At 48.3% G+C, this 26,774-nt stretch overlaps 2 protein-coding genes and 1 pseudogene across 2 annotated transcripts; 1 reads left to right on the top strand and 2 right to left on the bottom strand.

The window, feature by feature from the left end:
* The first annotated feature begins 1,071 nt into the window (after positions 1–1,071).
* LOC125516676 (leucine-rich repeat receptor protein kinase MSP1-like) lies at positions 1,072–6,217 on the top strand. The gene is made up of 2 exons (XM_048682026.1): positions 1,072–1,221; positions 2,105–6,217. The coding sequence occupies exons 1-2, from the start codon at positions 1,072–1,074 to the stop codon at positions 5,981–5,983; spliced, it is 4,029 nt and encodes a 1,342-aa protein (XP_048537983.1). The 3' UTR covers positions 5,984–6,217.
* Positions 6,218–7,301: 1,084 nt separating this feature from the next.
* Positions 7,302–15,608, bottom strand: LOC125517639. The gene is made up of 7 exons (XM_048682845.1): positions 15,106–15,608; positions 14,678–14,737; positions 14,234–14,482; positions 13,820–13,896; positions 8,174–8,250; positions 7,953–8,085; positions 7,302–7,862 (listed from the first exon to the last, which is right to left on the bottom strand). The coding sequence occupies exons 1-7, from the start codon at positions 15,512–15,514 to the stop codon at positions 7,707–7,709; spliced, it is 1,161 nt and encodes a 386-aa protein (XP_048538802.1). The 5' UTR covers positions 15,515–15,608; the 3' UTR covers positions 7,302–7,706.
* Positions 15,609–20,042: 4,434 nt separating this feature from the next.
* Positions 20,043–26,273, bottom strand: LOC125515201 (annotated as a pseudogene).
* Positions 26,274–26,774: the final 501 nt, after the last annotated feature.

The following is a 26,774-nucleotide window of genomic DNA, read 5'->3' on the forward strand; positions in this document are numbered from 1 at the left end:
CCCTTTTCGGATCGGCGATGGCGGTGTCTCTGATATGGTGACTGTTGAGAGCCTCGTGTGGGGAGACATGGTTTGGAGGTTTTGTGTTGCGGCTCTTCTATGCTTGCCGCTGGTCCAGGTAGATCTTCATCGGCACAATGTACGCCGTTGCCGGTGAGTCAAAGACGATAACTTGCTTGGGTCTATCTGAATCCCGCCATCCACTCGCCATCTCCTTTTAGGCATTCTAGGGTGGTTGGTGCGTCAGGAAGGGAGGCCCGGTTGTAGTTGTTGCTCTTTGAGGTGACTGGTGTTGGTCGAGACGCGACTTTGTTGTTTTGCTCAGGGCACACTCTCTGCGTTGCGTTGTAATGTCTGTGGTGGTTGATCTTAAACTTAAATTGTATGTAAAGCCATTTGTAGAACCAGACATCAATCTAATGGCAGGGTTGAAGTATACCTGGCCATACCTCGGGCCGGGCCGGGCTTCGGGCCAGGCCTAGCCAAACTTGACGCAAAAAACCCAGGCCCGAGCCCGGTCCGGCCGGCCATCGGGCCTGTTTTCTGGGCTCGAGCCCAGCCCAAACATGTAAAAGCCCGTCGGGCTCCGGGCCAGCCCGGCCCGACCTTCAGAAAAATGCAAAAACGACGGGCCCGGGCCTGGCCCGGCCCGGCTATCAGGCACAAAATCTAGGCCCGAGCCCGGCCCGGGAGCAGCGCCAGGCCGGGCCAGGTCGGGCTTTTTCGGGTCAGGCTGGCCGGGCCGGGCTTCCCATGGCCAGGTATAGGTTCAAGTGACACATCCTCAGTGAGTGAACTTTCCGTATATACGGGTCTTCTGGAGGTCGTTTCAATATAAAGCCATTTTATTTGCTCAAAAAATATAAAGCCAATTTACAGTTAAAATGATTTTAACACGGCGGAGCAGTGACCCCCCTACCCACCGCCAAGATAGAAGTTTGTGCGTTCCAGTCCCGCCACCACCACCGCCACCCCTACCCGCCGCCATAGCTCACCGTGAGCTTCGCCGGTCAGGATTCCGCACTGCGTAAACGCCAAGTAGCCGGCCGTTCGCCGCCGGCCCGCAGATCGATGGAGGCCTCTCGCTGTAGCTCGAGGGACGCGACGCTGCAGCTTCCCGTCGCGCTCTTATCCGTTCCCGCCGTCGCCCCCTCGCCGCGCGCCGACCTCTGCCTGTCCCTCGTCATCGCCCCGGCCCTGGCGGCTCCCTTTCCCCGTCTGGTGCCTCCGCGATCACCAGGACCGTCGAGGCCAACACCTCGGGTCGGGGGTGACGACTGACGGCGAGGAACGTCATGACGTGCCGGACGATTGCCGGTGAGCCCAGCTGCGAGGTGAAAGAGAACCGGGCAGCATTGCCGGAGAAGAGGGAGAAGGAAAGAGCTGTGATGGATTGTCCGCCGCCGCCCACAACCTGTTCGATGTATTGGCTGTGTGTGGATGTGAAAACAACAGCCAAGGAAGGGCATTTCGCTACAAATGTGAAATGTAAAATGAACATTTTGACCCTGACAGAGTAGCATATTCAGGTAAGTGTTGCAAATGGCATGACATATCTGGACAGTTTGTACAAGAGCAATCTTGCACGTGCAATTTCTTTGGAAGTTGGCGATGGTATTTAGAATTACATTGGCATGTATCCAGATTCCCCTTGCCTGGGACTCTTAATCTTACATAGTAATTTCTTATTTCTTATTTAGCATATGTATATACCAATCTAGAACACCAGCTTAAGCTTTGTTGAATCACCTTCTGCTTTGTTGAATCCACGATCGTCTATTGGCTCATGGAAGATGCCCTGATTAGTTTTTTCTGCCAAGTGCTCCTTCCGTTTCTAAATATAAGACTTTTTAGAGACTTCAATAAGGACTACATTCAGATGTATATAGGCATATTTTAGAGTGTAAATTCACTCATTTTGCTTTGTATGTAGTTGGTATTGGAATCTCTAAAAGGGCTTATATTTAGGAACGGAGGGGATATTTTTTAGCACCTTATTTCATTTGTTTGCCTGCAAGATTTATTGGTTTGATGTATTGTCATTGTTCAAAACTCTGTTACCTCAGCACTGATACTTACTCTTGATTGTCCCCTCCTTTTCCAGGATAGCCTCTACCTGTTGGTCCAACTTCTCTGTATTATCCGTATATCTGCATCGCCGGAATCTGATAAAAGGAATCTATTTGCTCTGAGGAATGCAATTCCTCAAGGGAAAGGCTTTCTCCATGACTGGTTTGATCCAAAAACTCCTCCATGCAGCTGGTCAGGTATAACTTGTGCGGGAGACGCGGTTGTGGCCATAGATCTGTCCCATGTGCCACTCTATGTCCCCTTTCCGTCATGCATCGGGACATTCCAGTTGCTTGTTCGGTTAAAGGTCAGTGGATGTCAGTTCAATGGTGAGCTCCCAGAAGTTGTGGGAAATTTGCGGCAGCTCCAGTACCTAGACCTGAGCAATAATCAGCTCGCTGGCCCCCTACCAGTTTCACTATTTGACTTGAAGATGCTTAAAGAACTGGTGCTTGACAAAAACTGCCTTTCCGGACAACTGAGCCCTGCCATTGGTCAGCTTCAGCACCTCACTAAGCTATCCATGTCCATGAATTCCATCTCTGGAAGCCTTCCTCCAGAGCTGGGAACCTTGCAGAACCTGGAGTTTCTGAACCTTAACAGGAACACATTCAGTGGGTCGTTACCGGCAGCTTTCAGTAATCTGACCCGGCTCTCATACCTTGCCGCAAGCAATAACAGCCTCACTGGATCAATATTTCCTGGAATAGGCACATTGGTGAACCTCAGGAGACTTGTTTTGTCGTCAAACGGTTTGACTGGGCCAATTCCTGAGGAGATTGGTCAACTAGAAAACCTGGAAGTTATAAATTTAATGAACAATGGTTTCACTGAAAGCATTCCAGAAGAGATTGGTCACCTGAAGCGGCTAAAAGTGCTTAAACTCTCCAACTGCAAGTTCAATGGTGCCATACCTCGGTCAATCGGTGGTCTTGAAAGCTTGATGACTCTTGATATATCAGGGAACAACTTCACTGCTGAACTCCCAACATCTGTCGGTGAACTGAGCAATCTAATTAAATTGTTAGCAGTTCGTGCAGGGCTCACTGGGGCCATACCGAAAGAACTTGGTAACTGCAAGAAGATTACTGTTATAGACCTGTCCTTCAATCATTTTACTGGCTCTATCCCTGAAGAACTTGCAGAGTTAGAAGCTATTATCAGCTTTAAAGCGGAAGGTAACAGACTGTCGGGTCACATTCCAGATTGGCTTCAAAACTGGGGGAATATTAAGTCCATATCGTTGGTGAACAACATGTTCAGTGGGCCTCTGCCATTGCTGCCTTTGCAGCATTTGGTTGAATTCTCTGCCGGAAAGAACCTGCTCTCAGGCCCTATCCCTGCCGGGGTGTGTCAAGCTATCTCTCTGCGGTCACTCAACTTGTATAGTAACAATCTGACAGGGAGTATCAAGGAGACATTCAAAGGATGCAGGAACCTCACTATACTGAGTTTGCAAGTTAACCAGCTCTGTAGTGAGATACCAGAATACTTGGCTGAGCTACCGCTAGTAAGCCTGGATCTCACCCAGAACAATTTCACGGGGTCTCTGCCTGACAAGTTCTGGGAGTCATCAACTGTTCAGGAACTCTATCTCAGTGACAATAACCTCACCGGCATGATCCCTGAGAGCATTGCCGAACTTTCCCACTTGAAGATTCTGCGGATTGACAATAACTACTTGGAAGGACCAATTCCACGGTCGGTCGGCACTCTAAAGAGTCTGATAACATTGTCTCTGCGTTGCAATATGTTGTCTGGGAACATCCCGGTAGAGCTCTTCAACTGCACAAACCTCGTCACGCTAGACCTGAGCTATAACAGTCTGACCGGACACATCCCAAGGGAGATATCACGCTTGACACTGCTTAATAGTTTGGCTTTGTCTAATAATCAGCTGTCAGGCACTATCCCTTCCGAGATCTGTGTGGGATTCTCGCACGCGTCTCACGTTGATTTGAGATTTTATCAGCACCAACGACTTCTTGACCTGTCATACAACCAATTGACTGGTCAGATCCCAACAACGATCAAGGATTGTGCTGTAGTGGCGGAACTATACCTGCAAGGCAACTTGTTGAATGGAACTATTCCTGCAGAGCTTGGCGAGCTGATGGGTCTTGCAACCATTGACCTGTCTTTCAATGCATTAGTAGGACATATGCTTCCTTGGTCTGCGCCATCTGTACAACTTCAGGGCCTTTCTCTGTCTAATAACCGCCTGAATGGATCCATTCCTGCTGAGATAGGCCACATTCTTCCTGCAATTTATAAGCTGAACTTGTCGGGTAACACGCTTACTGGCAATCTACCCCAGTCTTTGCTCTGCAACCATCACCTAAGCCGTCTGGATGTCAGTAACAACAACCTCTCTGGAGAAATCCTATTCTCCTGTCCCGATGGGGATGAAGGATCCGCGAGTGCCCTGAACACGTTCAATGCAAGCAATAACCATTTCTCAGGGAGCCTCGATGTGTCTATCTCCAACTTCACAGGGCTGACCTCTCTTGATATCCACAGCAATAGCCTCAATGGGAGCCTGCCTTCAGCTGTCTGCAATGTTACCACTTTGAACTATCTTGACTTATCAAGCAACGATTTCAGTGGCACCATCCCATGTGGTATATGTGATATGTTTAACCTTGTGTTTGCCAACTTCTCTGGTAACCACATCGTTGGCACGTACAACTTAGCGGACTGTGCTGCTAATAACATCAATCACAAGGCGGCTCATCCATCTTATCAAGTTTCACTAGCGGCAATCGTCTGTGGCATTACGATCATTATCATTCTATTGGTTCTTCTGGGGGTTTACTTGAGACGGAGACTATTGAAGAGAAGGTCCTCGTGGGCTCTTGTACCTGCGAGCAAGACCATGGTGACCTCCGAGGAAACCTTAAGGAGCAAACTCCTAGGGAAGAAGTCACGGGAACCTCTGAGTATCAACCTCGCGACATTTGAGCACTCACTGATGAGGGTCGCCGCAGATGATATCTTGAAAGCCACTGAGAATTTCAGTAATCTACACATCATAGGCGACGGTGGCTTTGGCACTGTCTACAGGGCAGCACTCTTCGGAGGCCGGCAAGTTGCTGTCAAGAGGCTGCACGGTGGCCACCAGCTCCAGGACAACCGTGAATTCCAAGCTGAGATAGAGACCATTGGGAAGGTGAAACACCCAAACCTTGTTCCCCTCCTTGGCTACTGCGCTTCCGGCGATGAGCGGTTCCTGATCTACGAGTACATGGAGCACGGGTGCCTCGAGGCATGGCTGAGGAAGAACCGGACTGACGCAGCCTACTCGCTGGGATGGCCAGACCGTCTTAAGATATGCCTTGGCTCTGCCAAGGGCCTGGCGTTCCTGCACCACGGCTTCGTGCCCCATATCATCCACCGGGACATGAAATCGAGCAACATCCTGCTGGACTGGGACCTGGAGCCGAGGGTCTCCGACTTCGGCCTCGCGAGGATCATCAGCGCGTGCGAGACCCATGTCAGCACCAACCTCGCCGGCACGCTCGGCTACATCCCCCCGGAGTACGGGCTGTCGATGCGATGCACCGCAAGGGGCGACGTCTACAGCTTCGGCGTCGTCATGCTAGAGCTGCTGACCGGGCAGGAGCCAACGGGGCAGGAGGTGGATGAAGGCGGCGGAAGCCTCGTCGGCTGGGTGCAGTGGATGGTGGCGCGCCGCCGCGAGAAGGAGGTGTTCGATCCCTGCCTCCTGCCGGCTTCGGGCGCGTGCAGGCAGCAGATGGCGCGCGTGCTCGCCATCGCCCGGGGCTGCACCGCTGACGACCCGTGGGCGAGGCCGACCATGCTGGAGGTGGTGAAGGGCCTGAAAGCGACACAGATGATGGAAAGCACGCCTCCGGCGACGACGACACTCTCCAGAGCGGGCCTCCGGTGGTGACAGGCTCTCTCCAGGGAGGACATGTGATCCAATGATAAACCCTTTTTGCGAGAGATAACCTTTCTTCTTTTCATTTCATTTCTGAAAGGCGATAGCCCAATCGTTGTAAGCTTGTATCAGCGGAGTAAGCTTCAGTTATCTGGAGAATGTGACGAGTCGCTGCAGCAACGGTGCTGCTGAAGTGCTGATCAAGCTGCGTACATGTATCCTCAAATAATGCTGTGGCTCTTCTTTTGAGTTTTTAGCTGGTTACAAGATATATATGCACCGTCTCCTTGATCTGGCAGTTTATATGTATGGCGAGCTCGGGATATGCAATGCCTGGGAGCGTTTCCATACGCGGTGTGTTGGTTGCTTCATACTGTATATACTACTAGAACCCGCAAAAAAAAAAGGAAAAAAAAAAGAGGAGTTCAGCTCCAAGACATTATACTGGACGTGCAAATAGGCAATGTTTTCTTTCACTTGTGTCAAATGCGTGGATGTATGTCGTAGGGGTCTAGAGTTGCTGAGATGCTGTTTTCAAGAACAAGTACTAGTACAATGCTGAACCTGAGGGGTATAATTCAGAACTTGTCTTTGTGACTTTGCACTGGCAGGTTGTATTATTCCCTGAGTCTGAAGTCCAGAGCTGCTTCGATCGGCAAGCGAGCAAACATAAATGGAAGCCGTTTGCTTCGAGTGACGCGTCCTTTTGCAAATGTTTCTGTCCACACAATGAACTGAAAGTGGCAGAGGCGAAATTCTGGTTCGAGTCCTTATAGTTATAGTTTTTTAGTAGTGATCTCTGTTCATGGAGATCACGAGGCCACCGATACCCTCTGTGGTACCGTGGTACGGTGGGATAGAAGAGTGGCATGTGGGCTTCTCTCAAAAGAGAAAAACTTTCACACCGCTGGCAAATTCCACCGTCTCTCCTGCTTGAATATCGTTCAATCCATAAACATGTGCGATCCCATCTCCAACTGAGACCACTCGATCGATCTCATCCACTTGAAAGTTCTTGTAAAACTTGGTCATTCTACTTTCTAATAGAGTTGTGAGTTCTGCATATCCGAGTATTATATCATGTTTGGAGCATGGAATCAAGCCATAGACAACGATCGGTCATCCAATCAACCAGATAGCTGTCAAAAGCACTGAAACAAAAAGGTACTCCCTCCGTTCCTAAATATTTGTCTTTCTAGACATTTCAAACAGACTACAATATACGGATGTATGTAGACATATTTTAGAGTGTAGATACACTCATTTTGCTCCGTATGTAGTCACTTGTTGAAATCTCTAGAAAGACAAATATTTAGGAACGGAGGGAGTATATGTATATCTATTGTTACCTATGTTTATATTTGTCAAACGTACAAAAAAATATTCATCATCATCACTTCTTTACATCTCCTATGTATATGCACATTTATGGCATACTGGCAACAACACCAAGCACATAGCTTTTTCCCAGCTTGCAAATTTCCACGGGAGCTCATCTGGCTACACATGCATCAGATGATCCTTTTCCTCCTTAAACCACATCAATGGATCGACGAGCCATACTATATTATGGTTATGATTTCATTGAAGAGCGCGTGCAGTCCCAGCTTCACTCCACTTCTTGCCTCAGCAAGTAGCAAGATTTCTTGTGTGCGTCAACTTCTTTGCATTGCTGAAACCTCTCAGTAAGTAAACCTTATCGGCAGGAATACGTGTAAGATATCAACATTCCCAGCTATCTGTCGGAGGCGATGGCTTCTTCGATCCTCCTAATGACGATGCTGAGACCATGTCCGCTTTCAAGTGCTTTGACGGCAGCTCTATGTGCTTTCTTGTGCCACTTCAGGAGGTTGTAAGACTGCATCACTGACCAGCGAGCTCTATTTGCCATCTGGTGATAAGCAACGAAAGATACTCATGGACTGTTTTTGGTTTATTAAGACGAAGGTAAGAAGAGACACATCAGAAGAAGAATATAGACCTGTGCGACAGAAAGCGGAGGATCGAGCAGAACACACAAACTCCTGAATAAATTCTCGTCATTTTCTCCTCCTTCTGCCTCCCCGTATACAAGTGCTTCTGCGGCGATTCCAGCAAACAGAATCATGCAGTATCTGCAATTACGATCTCGCTTCAGTACAGAAGAGACGATGTCCAACAACTCCAAGTGTCGAAATCGAAACATAACACCTGGTTACATACCTGTCAAATGCTGTACTAGACAGATGACCCTCACCAAGTTCTTTCTCCATTTTTGCGTCCCAGAACTGTGTTCCTGCCTGCAGAGGTGTGACATTACACATCTTGAGATCTCTATGAAAAGCATATCTCAGATCCTTAAGGATTTTTTGACACATTGTGCCACAATCTGCACAAAGAAAAACAAGGAAGTCTAATCCTATATTCTTACTCTTACGAGCACTGGCGGAGCCACCTCCTGGCAACCCTGGGCAGCTGGCTGGGCTCGGCTGGCAAGCCTCCCTTAGAAACATTTTTTTTAGTCGAAACAGTGCTGTGTTTGAGGTTGAAGATGACTAATGTTTGGGCAAAAGTTCACTACCATAGCAATGCACATGAAATTATTCATGATGTAGCACACAGCGAGCAATCTGGTTCTATGTTTAAGCTAGATTATGAGAAGGCCTGATAGAGTAAATAGAGAATTTATTAATTCTATGATGCACCAGAGGGGCTTTGGTGCTAAATGGATGAATTTGATACAATCCTTGCTCTATAAAGGTCAATAGCAACTTCTTTGAAGCTGGTCAACCCTATCTCTCCTTTACTATTTAACCTAGTAACTGAGTGTTCACTAGAATGCTGATGAAATCTGCTAGGCATGGTTTAATATCTGGTTTGAAAAAAAAAATCTGCCATGATCCTTAAGCGGATCCTCTCTTGCTTGGAACAAATATCCATCACAAGTGTGAACTTATGCCTATCAACATCGATGCTGATTAAGGCCAAACTTATGCCCAAACCTTATGTTGCAGATTAGGGGAATTTCCTATGAAGTATCTTGGAGTTCCCTTGCACTATACCAAACTTAGAAAGGAGGACTTGCAATCTGTCATTGATAGTGAGAAATTAGTTCTTATTCAATCCTGGTAAGCAAATATTCCTATTTACATGATGAGTATCATTAAATTCCCTATGAAGTATCTTGAAAATGGGCTATAGCTCTCATAAATTCTCAGATGGCATACTGCTTCTGGATATGAGCCATCATAAATATCATCCAACCCATTGGTATCTGTTGACACAGGAAAAAAAGAATTTGGAGCCCATTGGTATCTGTTGATACAGGAAAACAATAATTTGGTGGTTTAGGGGTACAGATATGAGCATGTGTCTTCTAGACCTTGGGTTAAAAGATACTCCCTCCGTCCCATAATGTAAGACGTTTTTTCACACTACACTAGTGTCAAAAAACGTCTTACATTATGAGACGGAGGGAGTACCATTTAAATGACAACAAACTCTAGAAACAGATAATTGTTTTGCAAGTATAGAACTCAGGACCCAAACTTATTTGCCTGTCCTACCAATGATATCTCTCCCTTTTGGAGGAGGGTGTCTTATGGGCTGCAAAAGCTGGTATGATGGGATATCAGTGGAAGGTTGGAAATGTCAAAAAGGTGAAGTTCTTGGAAGACCATTGGTTTGGCACCTCAAGTCTTGCTATTCAATTCTAGGAGTTGTATGGGCATAATATTTCCCTGACATCTAGGATTGGGTGCAATATAAAAGATACTTTTAGAAGATGTGTAGATCAGAATCGGCTCAACAAACAGTTTGATGTGATTCATATTGCTAATTCGCTTCAGATTAATGAGTATGATGATGCTATTATCTGGAAGTTTGAATCAAAAGGGATGTACTCTGCTAGTTAATTTTACACTATCATCAACTTTAAGGGAGTTATGCCTGTACATGTTCCTGCTGTTTGGAAGCTAAGCTGTCCCACCAAAAATCCACATTTTCCCAGGCTCCTAAATAGAGACAATTTAAATAAAAGACAGAATGTGCCTGATCTACCTTGGCCGGAACCTGCGAGAATGAAAGAAATCCCTCCTCGACTCCATCCAGGCCCTAGACCTCCGGGCCGACTCCACGGGCCTTACCTCGGAGGAGTGGCTACTCCGGTACGATCTTGAGGATCAGCTCATGGTCATATATACGGATGAGGAGGCCTACTGGCGTCTGCGGGGCACACAAAATTGGGTCCTCAAGGGGGACGCCAATACGGCATATTTTCAGGCCATTGCCAATGGCCGGCGGCGCCCGAACACCATCCCCTTGCTTTGGGACGGTGAGACCCTCCTGCGGCGACTGGAGGACATCCGGACCCATGTCGACGGCTTCTATAAGGCCCTATTCTCAGCCTCCCCTCGGGGAGGAGTTGCTCTGGCCCACGACATCTAGCCTGAGCACATGTGCGTTTCCGCGGCAGATAATGCAGCCCTCACGGCTCCGTTCTCGGAGGAGGAGGTCTGGGCTGCCATCAAGGGCATGAACCTGACGTCCACTCCGGGGCCAGATGGCCTCCCTGTGAAGTTCTTCCAGACTTTCTGGAATGTCATTAAGCAAGGGGTCATGGCCCTTCTTGAGGAGTTTTTTGTGGGCTCCATCGACCTAGCCCGCCTTAATTATGGGATTATCACCCTCATCCACAAGGTGCCTGATGCCTTCGACATTCGCCAGTTCCGCCCGATCACGGTGATCAATGTGATCTTCCGAATCCTGGCAAAGGGGTACGCCAATAGGGTGACCCTCTTGCGGACCGCATCACCCACCCCGACCAGTCGGCCTTCATCCAGGGACGCTATATCCTGGATGGAGTCCTAGTCTTCCATGAGGCTCTCCATGAAGTTCGCTCCAAACACCTCAAGGCGGTCTTCCTGAAGCTGGACTTCCACAAGGGTTATGACATGGTCAGCTGGGCCTTCCTTCGGGAAGTTTTCCTCCGGAAGGGTTTCAATGATCGTTGGGTTACCAGGGTCATGCAGATGGTCTCCTCGGGCCGGACCGCCGTTAACATCAACGAGGAGATTGGACCCTACTTCCCCACCTTCTGTGGGGTGCGTTAGGGCGATCCTCTTTCCCCGTTCTTGTTTAACATGGTGGTCGATGCGCTCGCCTCCATCCTCGATAAGGCTAAAGAGGCGGGCCACCTCCGCGGGATAGTCCCGCACCTGGTGGGAGGGAATGGCGTATCCGTCCTACAGTATGCGGATGACACCATCACCATGGTGGAAGGCTCCGAGAACGACATCACGAACCTGAAGTTCCTCCTCCTCTGCTTCCAACAAATGTCAGGGCTCAAGATTAACTTTGACAAGAGCAAGGTTATGGTGTTGGGCTACTCCCCCTCCGAGAGCCAAAGCATCGCTGACCGCCTTAATTGCAAGTTGGGTGCCTTCCCCACGACCTACCTGTGGATACCGCGGGATCAAGACGGGCTTGGGATCATGTCATCCAAACGCATGAACATTGCCCTGCTGACTCGCTGGCTGTGGCAGATTGCGAATGGGGAAGGGGGCCTTTGTCTACGCATGATTCAGAATAAATACCTGCATGGCCAGCCGCTCGCCTTCTGTCAGTGGTCTGGTTGCTCTCAGTTCTGGCAATCTCTAATATAGTTGCTCCCGGTCCTCCGCATCGGGACCTCCATCTCGGTGGGGTCTGGAGCGTCCACCCTCTTCTGGTTCGACCGGTGGGCCGGGGACCGCCCTTTCGCGGCCCGTTTCCCGGATTTGTTCGCCATCGCGGTCGAACCTAGGATCTCTGTCGAGGTGGCCCTTATTGACTTAGGGCGCCTCGTGTTCCGGCGGCCTTTCGGGCCCCCGGACCTCCTCGCCTGGCAGGACCTTCTAGCATGCATCGCCCTACATGAGCCTAACGTGGAGCACGCGAACGACCGCTTCTCATGGCATCTAGAGCCGTCAAGTAGCTTCTCCACTACATCCATGTACCAGGCCATCGCAACGACACCCGGACCTGAGCCTCTCGTGGTGATTTGGTCGATCCGTCTACCGCTGAAAATCCGGATCTTCCTGTGGCAATGGATCAGAGGTCGGGTCCCCTCCGGTGTGGAAGTGCTCAAGCGGAATGGCCCGGGAGATGGGATGTGTCCGCTCTATGGGACAGAAGAAGACTCGAAACACATCTTCTCTTGCGTATCCGCACAATTCCTATGGAGTTGCCTCCGCGAAGCGGTGGGTGGTAGTTGGTGCCACAACAACTTCCCCAACCTCTTCGCCAAACTCCAGGCTTCACCGCCAGCTGTCCGCCACACTAGGTGGCTGACTATTGGGGTCCTTGCCTGGACACTGTGGACGGTCTGAAATAAGCTTGTGATCCAGCGTGTGCCTCTAGGACGTGCTACTGACGTTGTGTTCAAAATGTGTGGTTATTTGCAGCTTTGGTGGCCGCTTAGCCGCCCCCGGGACCGAGATGCCATCACCACCATCATCGCTGATCTTCACGCGATGGCTCTCCGCTTGGCGCCGCCGCTTCCTCCTCCGCCACCAGAGCCGGATTAGATCCTCACATTCTGTGCCGCCACTTGTTTTTCATTTTTGGGCTTGTTGAGTTGTGCCCTCAGCAGAACCTGTTTGTACCTTGTGTTGTGCTACTTCGTGTGCGGGGTGTGGGTGCGTGTGTTTGCTGTGTGACCTTTGTTGGACCTTGTGGCTTCGGAGGTTTGCTTTATATATAAAGCAGGGCAAAAGCCTTTTCCGGTATCATGTGTACTCTGTTCTGAAGCTGAGGCATGCATGCTTGGAAAGTGATTTCTCATTTCACTGGACTTCCAGGCATTGCTAACTTACTTTGAGGCTGGAGCCTGTTTGTGGATAAGTAATACAACCATAAAGTAGCAAATGACGTTATGGGGGTTGTGGAAGCTTCATAATCATATTTGCTTTAATCAGCACATATTTGTCCGGAATGCGGGTGAGTTGGTGGAAAATTGCTGCATTTCTTTCAGTGGCGGCTCCTGTGCTCGGAGGGTGCAAGAGAGCAGATAGACAGAGCGGTTCCATCCTGAGTCTCTGAAGATGGAGTTCCCATGGCCGCAGCATGCTAATTCTGAAGCCTGGGAAGGTACTATGGCCAGTCTTGTGCGCTGGGCCGCTGGCTGGAAGCCACCTCGCTGAAATTCGTGGAGAATGAGATGATGCTTCATGTCGTCCCCAACATCTGAGTGCAATCTGGGGTTCTGGTCGTGTGGATGTCTTTTGTTATCTCCTTGTAACACGGTTAATAGATGTACAAGACGTTCTCTGAACTTTTTATTTACTTCTTTTGTTTTGCTGGGGTAACGCTTCTGTTATTCCCCCGTGGACTGGTGATGTAAAACCTGAACCGATTTGGTTTCGTGGTCAATGGAACTGGGGCGGGGGCCTATTCTTTTAAAACTACCATAGCCACAGTTAGGCTTTGCCCAGGCTCCAAAGGCTGGCTAGCTCAGCCACTTCTTACAAGACATATTTCTTTAGTCTTGGCTACTACATACCAACTTGGTGAGGTTTATTAGCCTTCTAGATCAGCAAATACTTCTAAAACTGCATCTAAATCCAACTTGAAAACAAAATACTTGTGCATACTTTCTTAATAATGTATGCAGGAACATGGGCAGATTGAACTCAGTCACACCACTTGCTAGTGATGGCAGTAGAACATTTGTTACTTGTAACTTGTAAGTAAACTTAACTCAAAATTTTGAGAAGGCGGGATGATGTATTGAAACGACAGAAATTACACTACTTCATCAGATAATAAACATAAAAAAAACAACTAGCACAACATACATATAATAAAAGAAAAAAATAGTAAAGGTGGTACCTGGCCTTGAATGCCCATCCGCAGTGCCACAAAAGGATCCAGGATGACTCCTCGTATGGGGCAGCCCATTAGATAAGCTAGACACAGGTTCATGAAAGTAAGATGTGTTAGGGTAAAAACTAGTCTCAGAAGTCAGATGCTATACAAATAGCCATTGTTCCAAATATTGGCCACTTAATCGCTACTCGGTGGGTCACCGAATAGCCGATTAACTGGTTTATCGGCCAATTAACTGGCCAATTCGCCTATATTATCCCTTATCGTCACCTGACCGATATGGTACCAGTTACCGATATCCTGAACAATGCAAATAGCAGACTGCAAAACTAACAAATAAAAGCTACCATCCCAAAGTTGGATCGATACAGGACTTGAGACCATAAAACAGTGTGAGACATTGAAGGAAAGAAATACCAGTAAGAAGATGTCCGGCTTCATGTACAAGGACTCTGCGCTTGTATGGAGGCCAGAAACATGAGATTTGTGCAGCACAAGTACCACCAAGAAAAAGTGCATCTCCGGTTGCTAACGCCAATATCGCAGCCAAGTTAGGCCGTACATCCACTCCTTGGGTTAGTAGAAAAGATGCACCGCCAAAAAAAGTAGCCAGAACATAACGAGAATTTCCTGAGAGACCCCACTTCTTTGGTGCAAGCTTTGCAGCTGAGAAAAGTAAAACATGAAGAAGATAAGGGCTACATAAGAAGGTGAAGTCCTAAATTGGTGCATTATCCTATTTCACATATCCACTGGTAAGACAAGGAGTGTTGCAGTATGAGTTTGAAAAAGAATGCCACTTCAATGTTTGAATAAGGAAGAACACAGATGAAAGAAAGGGAATATTGCCTCAATTTTCACCTTCCAGGCCTGTCATCTCCTTTAAAATTGTCGGCGTAACTTCTCTCGGTCCCTCCAGAACTGCAGCAAAAAGGGTATAAAATATCTCTTGACCTAAATGAAAACTATCAGTGCATTGCTGTAAATACAGAGCAAGCCAAGTGCAAAATTTCAGGGCGTTCCTTGACTGAATCAGTATAGTGAAACACTTTCAGATCAGTTCACAGCTTCGCATTCTACATAGCTTATACAAGCTAGAATGCTGGATTTTACCATGAACCCCGCAGACCTCATCGAACATTGCTAACAGCTAACAAACCGAATTCTACACCAAGTACAAATTTGAAGGCAGTTTGGCAACTGGGATACTAATTTTGGATAAAATGGCCCTCAAACCCATTCAATTATCACGCAAAAAATGGGACAATTAACGAGAGATCGGCGTTTACCTATGTTCTTGCACTTGCCGAAGTTGGCGAGGACCCCGCGGTCGGAGAGGAACTGGTACGCCCGGCCGACGAGCCGCATGTCATCTGCGTCGATGCAGGTGTCCAGCACCTCCCAGTCCCGCCCCGGCGACAGGGGGAGAGCCACCTGCGTAGCCGCATTCCTGGCCGCTTCCGGATAAGACGCGGGCTCCACGGACTGCAGGAAGCGGAGCGCGCGGGAGAGGTCCTTGCTCTCGACGGCGTCCTCGAACTCGCTCCACTCCCTGAGGGAGCCCGCGCGGAGGCGGGTCCCGGGGCGCGGCGGGCGGGACGGGAAGGGGAGGAAGCGCTTAGAGGAGGGGGGAGCCGGCTGGGAGGCGGAGAGGGCCGCGGTGGAGGTGAGCGGCGAGGAGCAAGAGGTGGACGCCATTGGTGCGGTCACGGAGGTGGGTTGCTCTGCTTCGCTGTGACCGTCGTGGCGTCGCCCGCTGCCGGTCGTCAGGCCTGTCCGGTATGACTGAATTTTTTTAGTGGTAAGACAAAATTGTATTCATCAAACTCCACATAAAATGGGATACAAGTTAGGTCATGAGGTTGGCCAAATCAAACATGATCCCATGATCCAGTCTAAAAGCATACCGAATACTTCGCTAACTTATGTGCTTCATAATTCACAACACGACATTCGAAAGAAAAGTTAAAAGTGAAAAAAGCTACTTGGGATTTAATTTCGTCGATAATAGCTTCATAGCTTTCCTTCAACCCTTAAGGCTACCGCATTCACCGCTAGTTGTGAGTCAGATGATATAGCGACATTTTGTAGATGCAGATCCGCTGCTAACGCAAGTGCCTCCCGATATGCGATCACCTCAAACGTGGTCGGATCATGTGAAACGTCAATCACCAATCCCGAGCTTCCCTAATAATTCCCTCTGTTGTCTCTGCATACTGCTACAGCCGAGCCTCTTTTTACTAGTTGGACTCCCACGATGACATGGATCTTACTGAACTCCGGGGGTGGAGCTCTTGGTCTTGATGGTGGTACACTGGGTGGAACAAGCGCTGCTCGAATTAGAGTCCACCCTCCTTCCTTGATCATGTCAAGATCTTCGATATAATGATTGATGAAGCCTTGTACCGCATGCGGGCTATGAAAGATGCCCTCATGAATAGCTTTCCTTTTAGCTGCCCATATAGCCACAAAGTAATAGAAAGTTTTACAAGGAGGTCATGCGGCAATGTTTCCATGCGCGTGAACAGTCATTGCTTCGCATTCGGTTGGGTAGTGGATGATATCTTTTGTGCCAGCTCCTCATTAACTAATGCCGAGGTACACCTGGACATTGTGTAATCGACCAATGAATGCCTCCACGAATCCGGTGCTCCACAGATGCCGCACGCGCTCGAATTGGTCATGCGCTGGTGAGCCCTGACATCTTTAGTGGGGATCGAATGTTTCGATAAACGCCAACGGAACACTCTAACCTTGCCTGGAACCTGGACCTTCCACAAAGTTTTCCATGCCTTCTTCTCTTTGGTCGTTGAAAGTGCAACTAATCCCTAAATGGTTTTGGTAATTCATAACAACAGATATATCATTGATCTAATGCTTATTGAAAATAGATTTCAGAAAAGATCAATGATTGGCATGGCAAGGACATGAGATTGTGGACCCCTCAAAATGTTAAAGACATGGATTGGCAAAGCCTCAAGACTCTGCATTTTCTACATTTTTTGTTAAATGGTCCAAGATCGCATTGAGTCCATAGGAAAGTCAATACTATTAAAAGGGGATGCGGTTTTGATCATGACTCAATTACTCAAGTGCTTAGTGATATTGCTCCAAAAATCCTCAAACGCCTTCTCCAAATCACATATGTCCAAACCCTAAAATTTCATCTCGGTCCCACTAAAAAGATTTATGCCGGACCCACCAAGTTGATCCTACACACTGCCAAAGCCAAATCCTAAAATTTCGGTCTCACCGAGTTGTTGTGGCCAAGTTTCTATAAGCCAATTTGTTCATTTTGGAATCACCGAGTTGAACTGATCGGAACTATCGAAACAAAGTCCTGCCTAGGTTATCACATTTCGGTCTGTCTGAGATTTCCACTTCGGTCCCACCAAAAAGCCAAACATTCATATCTTTTACACAGGTCGGTCTCAACGAGATTTTGCTCCGGTGTCACCGAGCTGAGTCAAAAGTGTGTAACGGTTGGATTTTGGGTGAAGGCTGTAAATACCCCTCCACCCCCACCTACTCTGGGAGGAAGCGCTTGGAGGAGGGGGAGGCCGACTGAGAAGCGAAGAGGGCCACGGTGGAGGTGAGCGGCAAGGAGCAAGAGGTGGTTGCCATTGGTGTGGTCGCGGTGGTGGGTTGCTCTGCTTCGTTGTGACTGTCGTGGCGTCGCCCGCTGACGGTTGTCAGGCATGTTAGGTATGATTGAATGTTTTTGTTTTTTAAACGGCCCACCGTATCCCCACGAGCAAACCTGGTCAAGTGGGCCGGCACGGCCTGACCCTCCACTAAACATGCCTGGCAGCACGATCCAGGGCGGTTTGTTCATAAATGGGTTGCCGTGATGGCACGTGTGCTGCACTATCAGGCCCAGATATGGCATAGATTTTAAACGTGCCGGCCGGCCGGTCTGTAATGGGCTGTTTGGTCCTAATAGGCCATTACGGCCCAATTACTTAAAAAATCTGAAAATCTGAAAAAATACATGAAACTCAAAACCTGAGGCAAAGTTTATGTGGAATAAATCTTGAGCTTTCTTAGTGGCTGCCTCATTAAAAAAATTCATCATTAGGAAGGAAAAGGAGTACAAAGCCATGCACTAGATTACAAAAGGATAAAAAATTACAAAGCGTACAACTGTTCTTCCTCTTCTTCAGTGGTAAGATTTTTGAACTTGGCTTTCTGTCTTGTTTGTAAATGCTGGAAGATAACCATATAAGCCAAAACTTAACTATGTCATTATAGATAAGTTCCAAGTAAAGTCATAGAAAACCAAGATTCATTTTCTAAAGGGAAGTGCAGACCAACATCTCACCAAAATCATGACTTCACGAGAAATGAACTAGTTTCAGAACAGAAGCCAAACAACTCAGGATCAGGCAATAGATATTTAAGCATGGACCTCAGTTAACAAATAGGATCTGAAATCACTTGGGTGAAGCTTTCATGAATTATTAGCCCAGCTCACCCAAAACCAAAAAAAAAATAAACAAAATAAAATAAAGAGGCTACATGTGGTGCCCAACTATTAAGCCAAAATCATTCAATGAAAAGAAGTCATCCTTGTGAAATATCAGAAGCGTCTCACCTCCCATGGGAGGCCGCGTAGTGCTATATTGATTGATCGGGGCTTATCCCGTCTAACGCATACATTGTTCTGTTACAGCCGTGGTTGGCAAGGAGAGAATAAAGAGGTAAGAAAAGCAACAGTGAAAAGTAAATAAGCTAGAGGTAGACGATGAGCGAACGCAAGCCATCCGATCTTCTTTTCCGTCATTGATCCCCAGCCGTTCATTATCTGAACCGGTACAGTTAACTGAAGACTAAAACACCTAGCAAGTTCAGTCACAATGCCCCGTTGTGAGCGCGATCTTGTCTTCAAGAAGCTGAAGGTTGACGGCGCCATGCTTTGACTGTCTTCTTGAAAAAGGCTGGGAATGTATGCTTCATGAAATCCACGTCTTCCCAAGTTGCGTCATCCAGAGGAAAATTCAGCTGGCTAATGTGGAACACTGGGTGGATACCCACGTTTGCAGCTGCAGGTGATATGCCACAGTGCCCACATGATACAGTACTCGAAATGGTCCGAAGAACTTCCTTTGCAGCTTGATGTGAGAGTGAAGGCCGAAAGCATATGGCTGAAGCTTCCAAGTAAATCATGTCAACTACTGCGCTTCATCGTTGACAGCAGTTGTCAGTGTTGACAGCAGTGCCTACCATCGAGAACTCACTGATTTGTCGCTGTGGATATCCATATAAGGCCTCAAAAGGAGTCTCTTGGAGAGACGAATGAAAAGAACTGTTGTACAGTATTCAGCCATGGGTAAATGCTGAACCCGTTTCTTCGAATCAGTAGAAACCAGGCAGCAAAGGTAATTTCAATACACTCGTTCACATGTTCAAGTTGCAAGATCAGTCTGACAATGTCGCATTCTCCATTGGAGATGCATTTTGATGTATGAGTTCCATATCAAGAAAGACTTTTTCCAAAGATGTTTCCAGCTAATTAAAACAAGTCAAAACTGGAACAAAACCATATAAGCCAAAGCTTACCTGCATCATAAACCAAGATTCATTTTTTTAAAGAAAAGCCAACAAAGTGTAGACCAGCATCTCAATCAAATAGTTTCAGAATAGAAGCCAAACAACCATAAGGATCAGCCAATAGATACTTAAGAAATGGACCTCAATCAACAAACAAGATTTGAAATCATTTGTGTGAAGCTTTCACTGATTAGTACTCAAGCCCACACAGACCCAAAAATAAAATAAAATAAAGAGGCTTCATGTTGTGCTCCAGCTAAGCATTACAAATTCAACTGATCTAAGTCCAATTGTTAAGCCAAAATCATTCAAGGAAAAGAAGTCATCCAATTTTAGCAAAAGAACCAATATTAAAGCACCGTGTCACATGCTGAGTATCAAGGCACAATGAACATAAATTTGTTCTTAACAGTTCAAGATGGAAAAAGAAGGACAGCAAGAGCTTGAATAGCGAAAACAAACTGCTAACCATCGACAGGGAAAATGCTCTCAGGTTATTATTATACTCCCTCTTCTAGTTCTGGAAAAGTTATTGGTTTAGGCATGGGTTTAATTAACTTTTTCCAAACTTTGACTCACTATATTTCATAATATTTTTGGATTGGAAATGTGAAAACAATGTGTAGGTTTATCTCATAAAGTACTTTCAAAAAAATATTGTCTCGAAGAACTTTACAGTAATGATGTATAATAAAAATAAAGGTTATCTCTCATAAAGTATTTTAAAGAAGTACGTATAGATTTGAAGAGTTTTATAGTTAACGAAAATAAGCAGTAAAAGTTGCATTATGGGGGCTTCTTCAGAACTAGACTAGAGGGAGTATGTTCATCATTGAGCAACACACACATATTGTGGTGCTTCCCGATCAACCTAAAGCCTATTTTTATTCACAAAAAAAAAACTAAAGCCTATTTAAAAGGTGTATACCATCCAATTTAAGAGATAATTTTTAATTCTGGAAAACTTAGTGGTTTTGATTTACGTTTTGTTAGTGTAAATAAACAGAAATTACTATGTAAAAGAGGGGGAGAGGTGGTAGATCTTACCATTGTGTGTTACCTGATCTGACTGGAGCTAATGAGGGTTCCCAAATCCGACACCGAACCATCTTGCAGTTAACAGCTGAAGGATATTGTCTTTAACCTCGCAGTATCTTTGGGCCCAGCCTTTTGGTTCGGTGTCATCAACTGCTAAGCCAGGAGCCCGGTCCTTTGAGTCGAGGTTGATCGGATCTTTCCAATCAGCCACATAAGCGGACACGCGCCTCTTGAACTTGACTTTGAACTCCGACCAAGCTTGGTATTTGTAGTGGTTAACACGTGCGAACGCAGTCCAGATATGTAACGCCCCGAGACCAATGTGCCAGATGTCCGTCAGTTATTCACTGTCGTTGTCATATTATTTTCTTATGTGTTGCATCTTGTCATGTCATCATGTGCATTGCATCATCATGTTTTTGAAACTTGTTTTCGCCCGGATTCTCCCAGTTCCTTCTGTTGTCCGTTCTGAGCTCAGACACACTTGCACGCGTCCGCGGCACGTCCGAAATATTATTTTATAAATGGCCGGAAAATGTTCTCGGAATGGGATGAGAGTTGACGTGTGATCTTATTATAGTGTAGATAGACCGCCTGTCAAGTTTCATCGCATTCGAAGTTCGTTTGACGCCCCAACGGATAATTATAGCGGCAATATAGCCGGTCTAACATCGGACGTTTTCGGTTCTCCGAAAACAGTCGCCGGGCCTCTCTCTCTTCTCTTCTCTCAGCCTGAGGCCTTCTGCACAGTCCACTACCTACCGCCGGGCCTAGCCTAAGCTCTCTCATCAGCCCGTGGCCCTCCTCGCGCGCGCGCCCGAAAAGCTGTCCCGTACCCGACCCGGGCAGTCGTCACCGTTGGTTCCGGATCATCCCAAAACATCTCTAAAATATCTTCGGTTATTTGTTTGGTCCATCTAACCTATTTTATCTCGATCATCCAATTTTAATCGGATGATCCAAACTCCCCTCTTCTCTATATGTAGTCCAACCTCATGCCTATTTTGGACTAAACCTAGCACTAGCCCTCCATTCCCGTGCAGCCGCCGCCGCCCCTTGTTTTCCGCGCCTGGCCAGCCCACAGCCGCCACCTCGCACCACCAGATCCACCACACCACAGCCAACTAACTTGTTGCAGCTCCCCACCGTTGATCTAGAGCGTCAGATTCAGATCGAACGGCCCCCGTCGCCCCAGTTCATCCCGCAAAGGCTCTGGATCCAGCAGTCCCGTGCAGCGCTGCAAGGCCCGAGCGCCTCGTCTCCTCCCGTGCCTCCGTCCAGGACGGATCGGGAGCAGCACCTCCCTACGCCAACTCGCCGGAGCAGAGCACCTCTCTACCTCGCGCCCCTCCTCTTTTCCTTTCCCCGTTGCGGTCTCCTTCCTCTCACGTCTCCCTCTCTCCCGTTCTACAGGAGCCACCGCCGCCAGGGAACCCCGCCATGGACGCCCGTCGAGCCGCCCCTAAGCTTCGTCCGCACCGCCGTTTCCTGGATCCGCCCGTCTTCGCTGTCTCCGGCGCTGCCGGAGCCCCAAGACCCCTCCGCCAAGACCCGTCGTGGCCGCTGTCATGCCCCGCCGCCGCTTCCTGGTTCGACTGCCCGTGCGAGGAGACGACCAGGAGCAAGCCTAGCGCCCGCGTTGACTGCTCCACCACGTCGGCCCAGCGTCTCCAGCGAGGCCCAGCTGCGTGACCTACCGGCCTCCCTCCTCCACCGAGTGGGCCGAGGCCCATGGTGAGGCCAGTTGCGCGCCTAAGCCGGCCTGCCCGTGAGGCCGCCGCCAACCTCCCTCACTAACTGGGCTTGGCCCATGGTGAGCGCCCAGTCCGCCCAGTTTCAGCCTGCTGTGTTTTTTTCAGATCTGGGAATTTAGTTGTTATTCCAGAGAAAGCAGTTTTACAGAAAAGCCCTTCAAGTTCATGCACTTAATAACTAATTAACCGTGCACCGGATTAAAATGATCTTTATATGTAATATGTCTAGAATTTTGTCTAGTTTAATAATATGCAACTTTCACCCATGTTTAAGATGTTTAAAATGATGTTTGTTTAAATTTGTCCCTATGCCATGTTAAAATGATTTAATTCATAACTATTTAACTGTAGCTCCAAACCTAACAAACTTTATATGCATTTGGGGTAGAAAAATGCCTAGTTTAAAATGGTGTACTTGTTTTGCATGTTTATTAACTCTAAAATTATGTTTAGGGCAGAACAGTATCAAACCTAATATATGCATATGGGGATTTACCGGAATTGTTGTTCATTGCTTCCGGCCTCATTTAACCTTAACTAGATAGGTAGTTTTACTTTGCTTCACCCTCTTGCCATGTTTGACAACATTTAATATTGTTGGGTACATAACCAAGAGGGAACTAAATAATTGATGTGGTGTTCCGTCAATATGCAACCCGTTCCATATTGTGCTTCACTTAATTTGTAGGATTGCTTGTGCACTTTGCCATGCCATGCCTCTTTAAACCGGACATGCATCATACTTGATTGCGCATCGTGCCATGATTATATGATGGTTGTTTTACTATATTGTTTGCTTTCTTTCCGGTGTTGCTTCTTCGGATTGGTTCCGATAACGTCGCGTTTGTGAGGACCCGTTCGTCTACGTCCGTTTGTCTTCTTCATGGACTCGTTCTTCTTCCTTGCGGGATTTCAGGCAAGATGAACATACCCTCGAAATCACTTCTATCTTTGCTTGCTTAGTTGCTCGCTCTTTTGCTATGCCTATGCTGCGATACCTACCATTTGCTTATCATACCTCCCATATTGTTGAACCAAGCCTCTAACCCACCTTGTCCTAACAAACCGTTGTTTGGCTATATTACCGCTTTGCTCAGCCCCTCTTATAGCGTTGTTAGTTGCAGGTGAAGATTGAAGTTTGTTCCTTGTTGGAACATGGAGATGTTGTTCCTTGTTGGAACATGTTTACCTGTTGGGATATCACAATATATCTTATTTAATTAATGCATCTATATACTTGGTAAAGGGTGGAAGGCTCGGCCTTATGCCTGGCGTTTTGTTCCACTCTTGCCGCCTTAGTTTCCGTCATATCGGTGTTATGTTCCCGGATTTTGCGTTCCTTACGCGGTTGGGTAATAATGGGAACCCCTTGACAGTTCGCCTTGAATAAAACTCCTCCAGCAATGCCCAACCTTGGTTTTACCATTTGCACTAACAACCTACCACCTTCCCTTGGGTTCTGCAGACTCAAGGGTCATCTTTATTCTACCCCCCCGGTCCAGTGCTCCTCTGAGTGTTGGTCCGAACTGAGCTGCCTGCGGGGCCACCTCGGGGAAACTTGAGGGTTGGTTTTACTCGTAGCTAGTCTCATCTGAGTGTGCCCTGAGAAAGAGATATGTGCAGCTCCTATCGGGGTTTGTTGGCACATTCGGGCAGTGTTGCTGGATTTGTTTTAACCTGCCGAAATGTCTTGAAGAACCGGGATACCGATTCTAATCGGAATGTCTCGGGAGGAGGTCTATTCCTTCGTTGACCGTGAGAGCTTGTGATGGGCTAAGTTGGGACACCCCTGCAGGGATTTGAACTTTCGAAAGCCGTGCCCGCGGTTATGGGCAGATGGGAATTTGTTAATGTCCGATTGTAAAAAAACCTGAAGTTGACCTTAATTAAAATGCATCAACCGCGTGTGTTACCATGATGGTCTCTTTCCGGCGGAGTCCGGGAAGTGAACACGATATTGGAGTTATGCTTGACGTAGGTTGTTCTAGGATCACTTCTTGATCATAGATTTCTCGAACGTGCTTTGCCTTCTCTTCTCGCTCTCTTTTGCGAATATGTTAGCCACCATATATGCTAGTCGCTTGCTGCAGCTCCACCTCTTACCTTTACCTTACCCATAAGCTTAAATAGTCTTGATCGCGAGGGTGCGAGAATGCTGAGTCCCCGTGGCTCACAGATACTTCCAAAACTAGCTTGCAGGTGCCGTTGAACCGTGCAGATGACGCAACCAAGCTCAAGAGGAGCTCGATGAAGATCTTGTCCCTTGTGTTGTTTTCGTTCTAGTTGATCAGTAGTGGAGCCCAGTTGGGGTCGATCGGGGACCTTTGTTGCATTTGGTGTTCTTTTTTTATTTTGGTTCCGTAGTCGAACCCTGATTGTATTTAGATGATGTAATGCTTTATTCATGTATTTGTGTGAAGTGGCGATTGTAAGTCAACTATGTATCTTTTTTCCCTATTGTATTACATGGGTTGTGTGAAGATTATCTCACTTGCGACATTGCTTTCAATGCGGTTATGCCTCTAAGTCGTGCTTCGACACGTAGGAGATATAGCCGCATCGAAGACGTTACAAGATGCTTTTGAAAGTAGGCTTGAGCTTAAAATGATGGACCACATTCATGAGGGATGGTTCCACGGCGTCGAGGCGGACCAAGGATTTGTGCCGCTGCGGGCTCTTCAACCGGCAAGTGTAGCCCTGGCAGACCCCCTCCGGTGGATGTGCTGTTTGGCCCGAGGGGGCAAAATCATAACAAGCAAGGTATATTTGGCCAACGCTATCATCAACAGAAATAACGGGCTCTAGCAAAGATTTTGATGGCTTCTCTAATCCTGCCCAGCTTGTTGAGAAGATGAACTCATCAACATCTATGACAGCCATCCATTGGCACGAAGCTTGCTGTGTGGCCGCGCAATGAGACAGACCAGCTTCTTGGACCTTGGTCCAAGGCCATGGCACGGTTGTGATGTTGAGCCCGGAGGATAAGCTGCGCCACTAGGCCTGCCAAGTTGTCCTCGCTGCCATTATCATAGATAAAGAACTGATCCACCCCAATCGCACTATGGTAGAGTGCCCACTCCCTGAGAAACTTGGAGATGTTGCGTCCCATTGTGCAGGCGCAAATTGAACTCTTTTGAGGAGTCACCGAAGAAGATTCAGCTTGCTGTCGACGAAAGGTTGCAAGGGAGGGCATGGGATCCTCGCCGGTGACCCCTAGTGTGACAAGAACCTTGGTGCTTCCTCCTGACTTGACAGGTGTCGGCGGCGAGGGGCAGCGAGTAACTTGCTGTACTGAGGTGATTGCCGGTGTAGTTGCCAGCATGGTATCGGCGCCGTCGCTGTAGCGATACAGGCACTGAAGGCCTTGGCGGCGGCTGATTCCCTTAGCGAAGACGAGCACGTCGCCTCCGTCCAGATGAATCTGGAGCAGCTGCGGCGGCCGAGGAGGTGGAGGAGTGGAGTAAGAGCGGCGCTTGGAGCTGCTGGAAGCTCTGCGCTGGGTCGGGAAGGCGGCAGACGTATGCGTGAAGTCCGGACGCCGGCAGCATCCCGAGCGGTCTCGCCGGGGAGGAAGCCCCGCCCTGGAAGGCGCAGATGGCGTCGCCGGTAGGCTCAGCGTCGTCCAGGATCAGGACCTCCTGGTCGGGAAGGAGGACCGCATCCGCGTCCTGCTGCGGCGGCGATTGGCTGGCGCGGAGGCGGAGGGGCAGAAGGCGCCGCGCGAGGCTGTCATCGCTGAGGCGGAAGGGCGAGTATTGGGATTGCGGGGACGGCGACGGAGAAAAGTCGGCAGCGAACGGGAAGGGCGGGGGCGCCGGACTGTCGGCGACGAGCGGGAAGGGGGCGCCGAGGCCGAGGGGCAGCGAGAAGACCGGGCGGCCCGAGTAGGCGTTGTGGCCTCCGCTTCCGGCTAACAGCAGGAGAGCTCCGACTGAGACGCCGCCGACGATGCGGCGCAGCCGGCTGCAGCGGCGGTGTCGCGGCATATTGGATTCGGCGGGAGCACGGCGGGAGCTTGATTTCGCGGGAGAAGGAGCGTGATTTGGCGGGAGCTCGAAGGCGAAAGATTGAGATTTCGCGGGAGCAGGGAGCAGAGCTTCGATTGCTGGGTTGCGACCGAGAAGACGGTCTCGGTCGATCGATCTGGGTTTAGGGTTTTCGACCCGACCCGAGCACGGATTGGTTTTTTTTTCCTCCCCGGGTCAGGCTGGCGGGCCGCTGGGTCGGTTCCACTTCCCGCGTCGGTCGGATTGGGCTCCACCACGTCATTACGATCAGGCACGCTGGATTTTGCGAAACGTGCTCTCTTTTCTTTTTTTTATAATGTAATAAAACGTGTTGCCTTCTCCAATTCCACGCCGAGCCTCAGGAGAGAGTTGTTAGGGTTAGAACATGTCTAGCAGATCCCGCGAACCGGTCCTGTCCGCTATAATAACTGCCGTTTTATGAGATCCATACTATATCCCCGGTCCGAACAGATATTTCAAATCGGGCCGCCCCGAAAAAGAATTTGTGGGATCCCGCATCCGCGAGCCCAATTCCTTCATATGTGCGGATTTCACCTGATTTTGTCGAATCCCCTTTCGGTTGTCGCGAACCCACTTCCGCCGGCTTCA

Source organism: Triticum urartu, chromosome 6, assembly GCF_003073215.2.
Source record: "Triticum urartu cultivar G1812 chromosome 6, Tu2.1, whole genome shotgun sequence".
In the NCBI taxonomy this organism is placed as follows: Eukaryota; Viridiplantae; Streptophyta; class Magnoliopsida; order Poales; family Poaceae; genus Triticum; species Triticum urartu.

What these genes read in the sequence shown, in the direction of transcription:
- LOC125516676 (XM_048682026.1), top strand. Translation starts at nt 1,072, where the DNA reads ATGGAGGCCTCTCGCTGTAGCTCGAGGGACGCGACGCTGCAGCTTCCC. An exon ending in CGGCTCCCTTTCCCCGTCTG is followed by an intron (nt 1,222 to 2,104) that starts GTGCCTCCGCGA and finishes CTCCTTTTCCAG; the next exon opens with GATAGCCTCTACCTGTTGGT.
- LOC125517639 (XM_048682845.1), bottom strand. Translation starts at nt 15,514, where the DNA reads ATGGCGTCCACCTCTTGCTCCTCGCCGCTCACCTCCACCGCGGCCCTC. An exon ending in GGAGATGACAGGCCTGGAAG is followed by an intron (nt 14,483 to 14,677) that starts GTGAAAATTGAG and finishes TACTTTTCTCAG; the next exon opens with CTGCAAAGCTTGCACCAAAG. An exon ending in CTCCGCTTTCTGTCGCACAG is followed by an intron (nt 7,863 to 7,952) that starts GTCTATATTCTT and finishes GCTTATCACCAG; the next exon opens with ATGGCAAATAGAGCTCGCTG.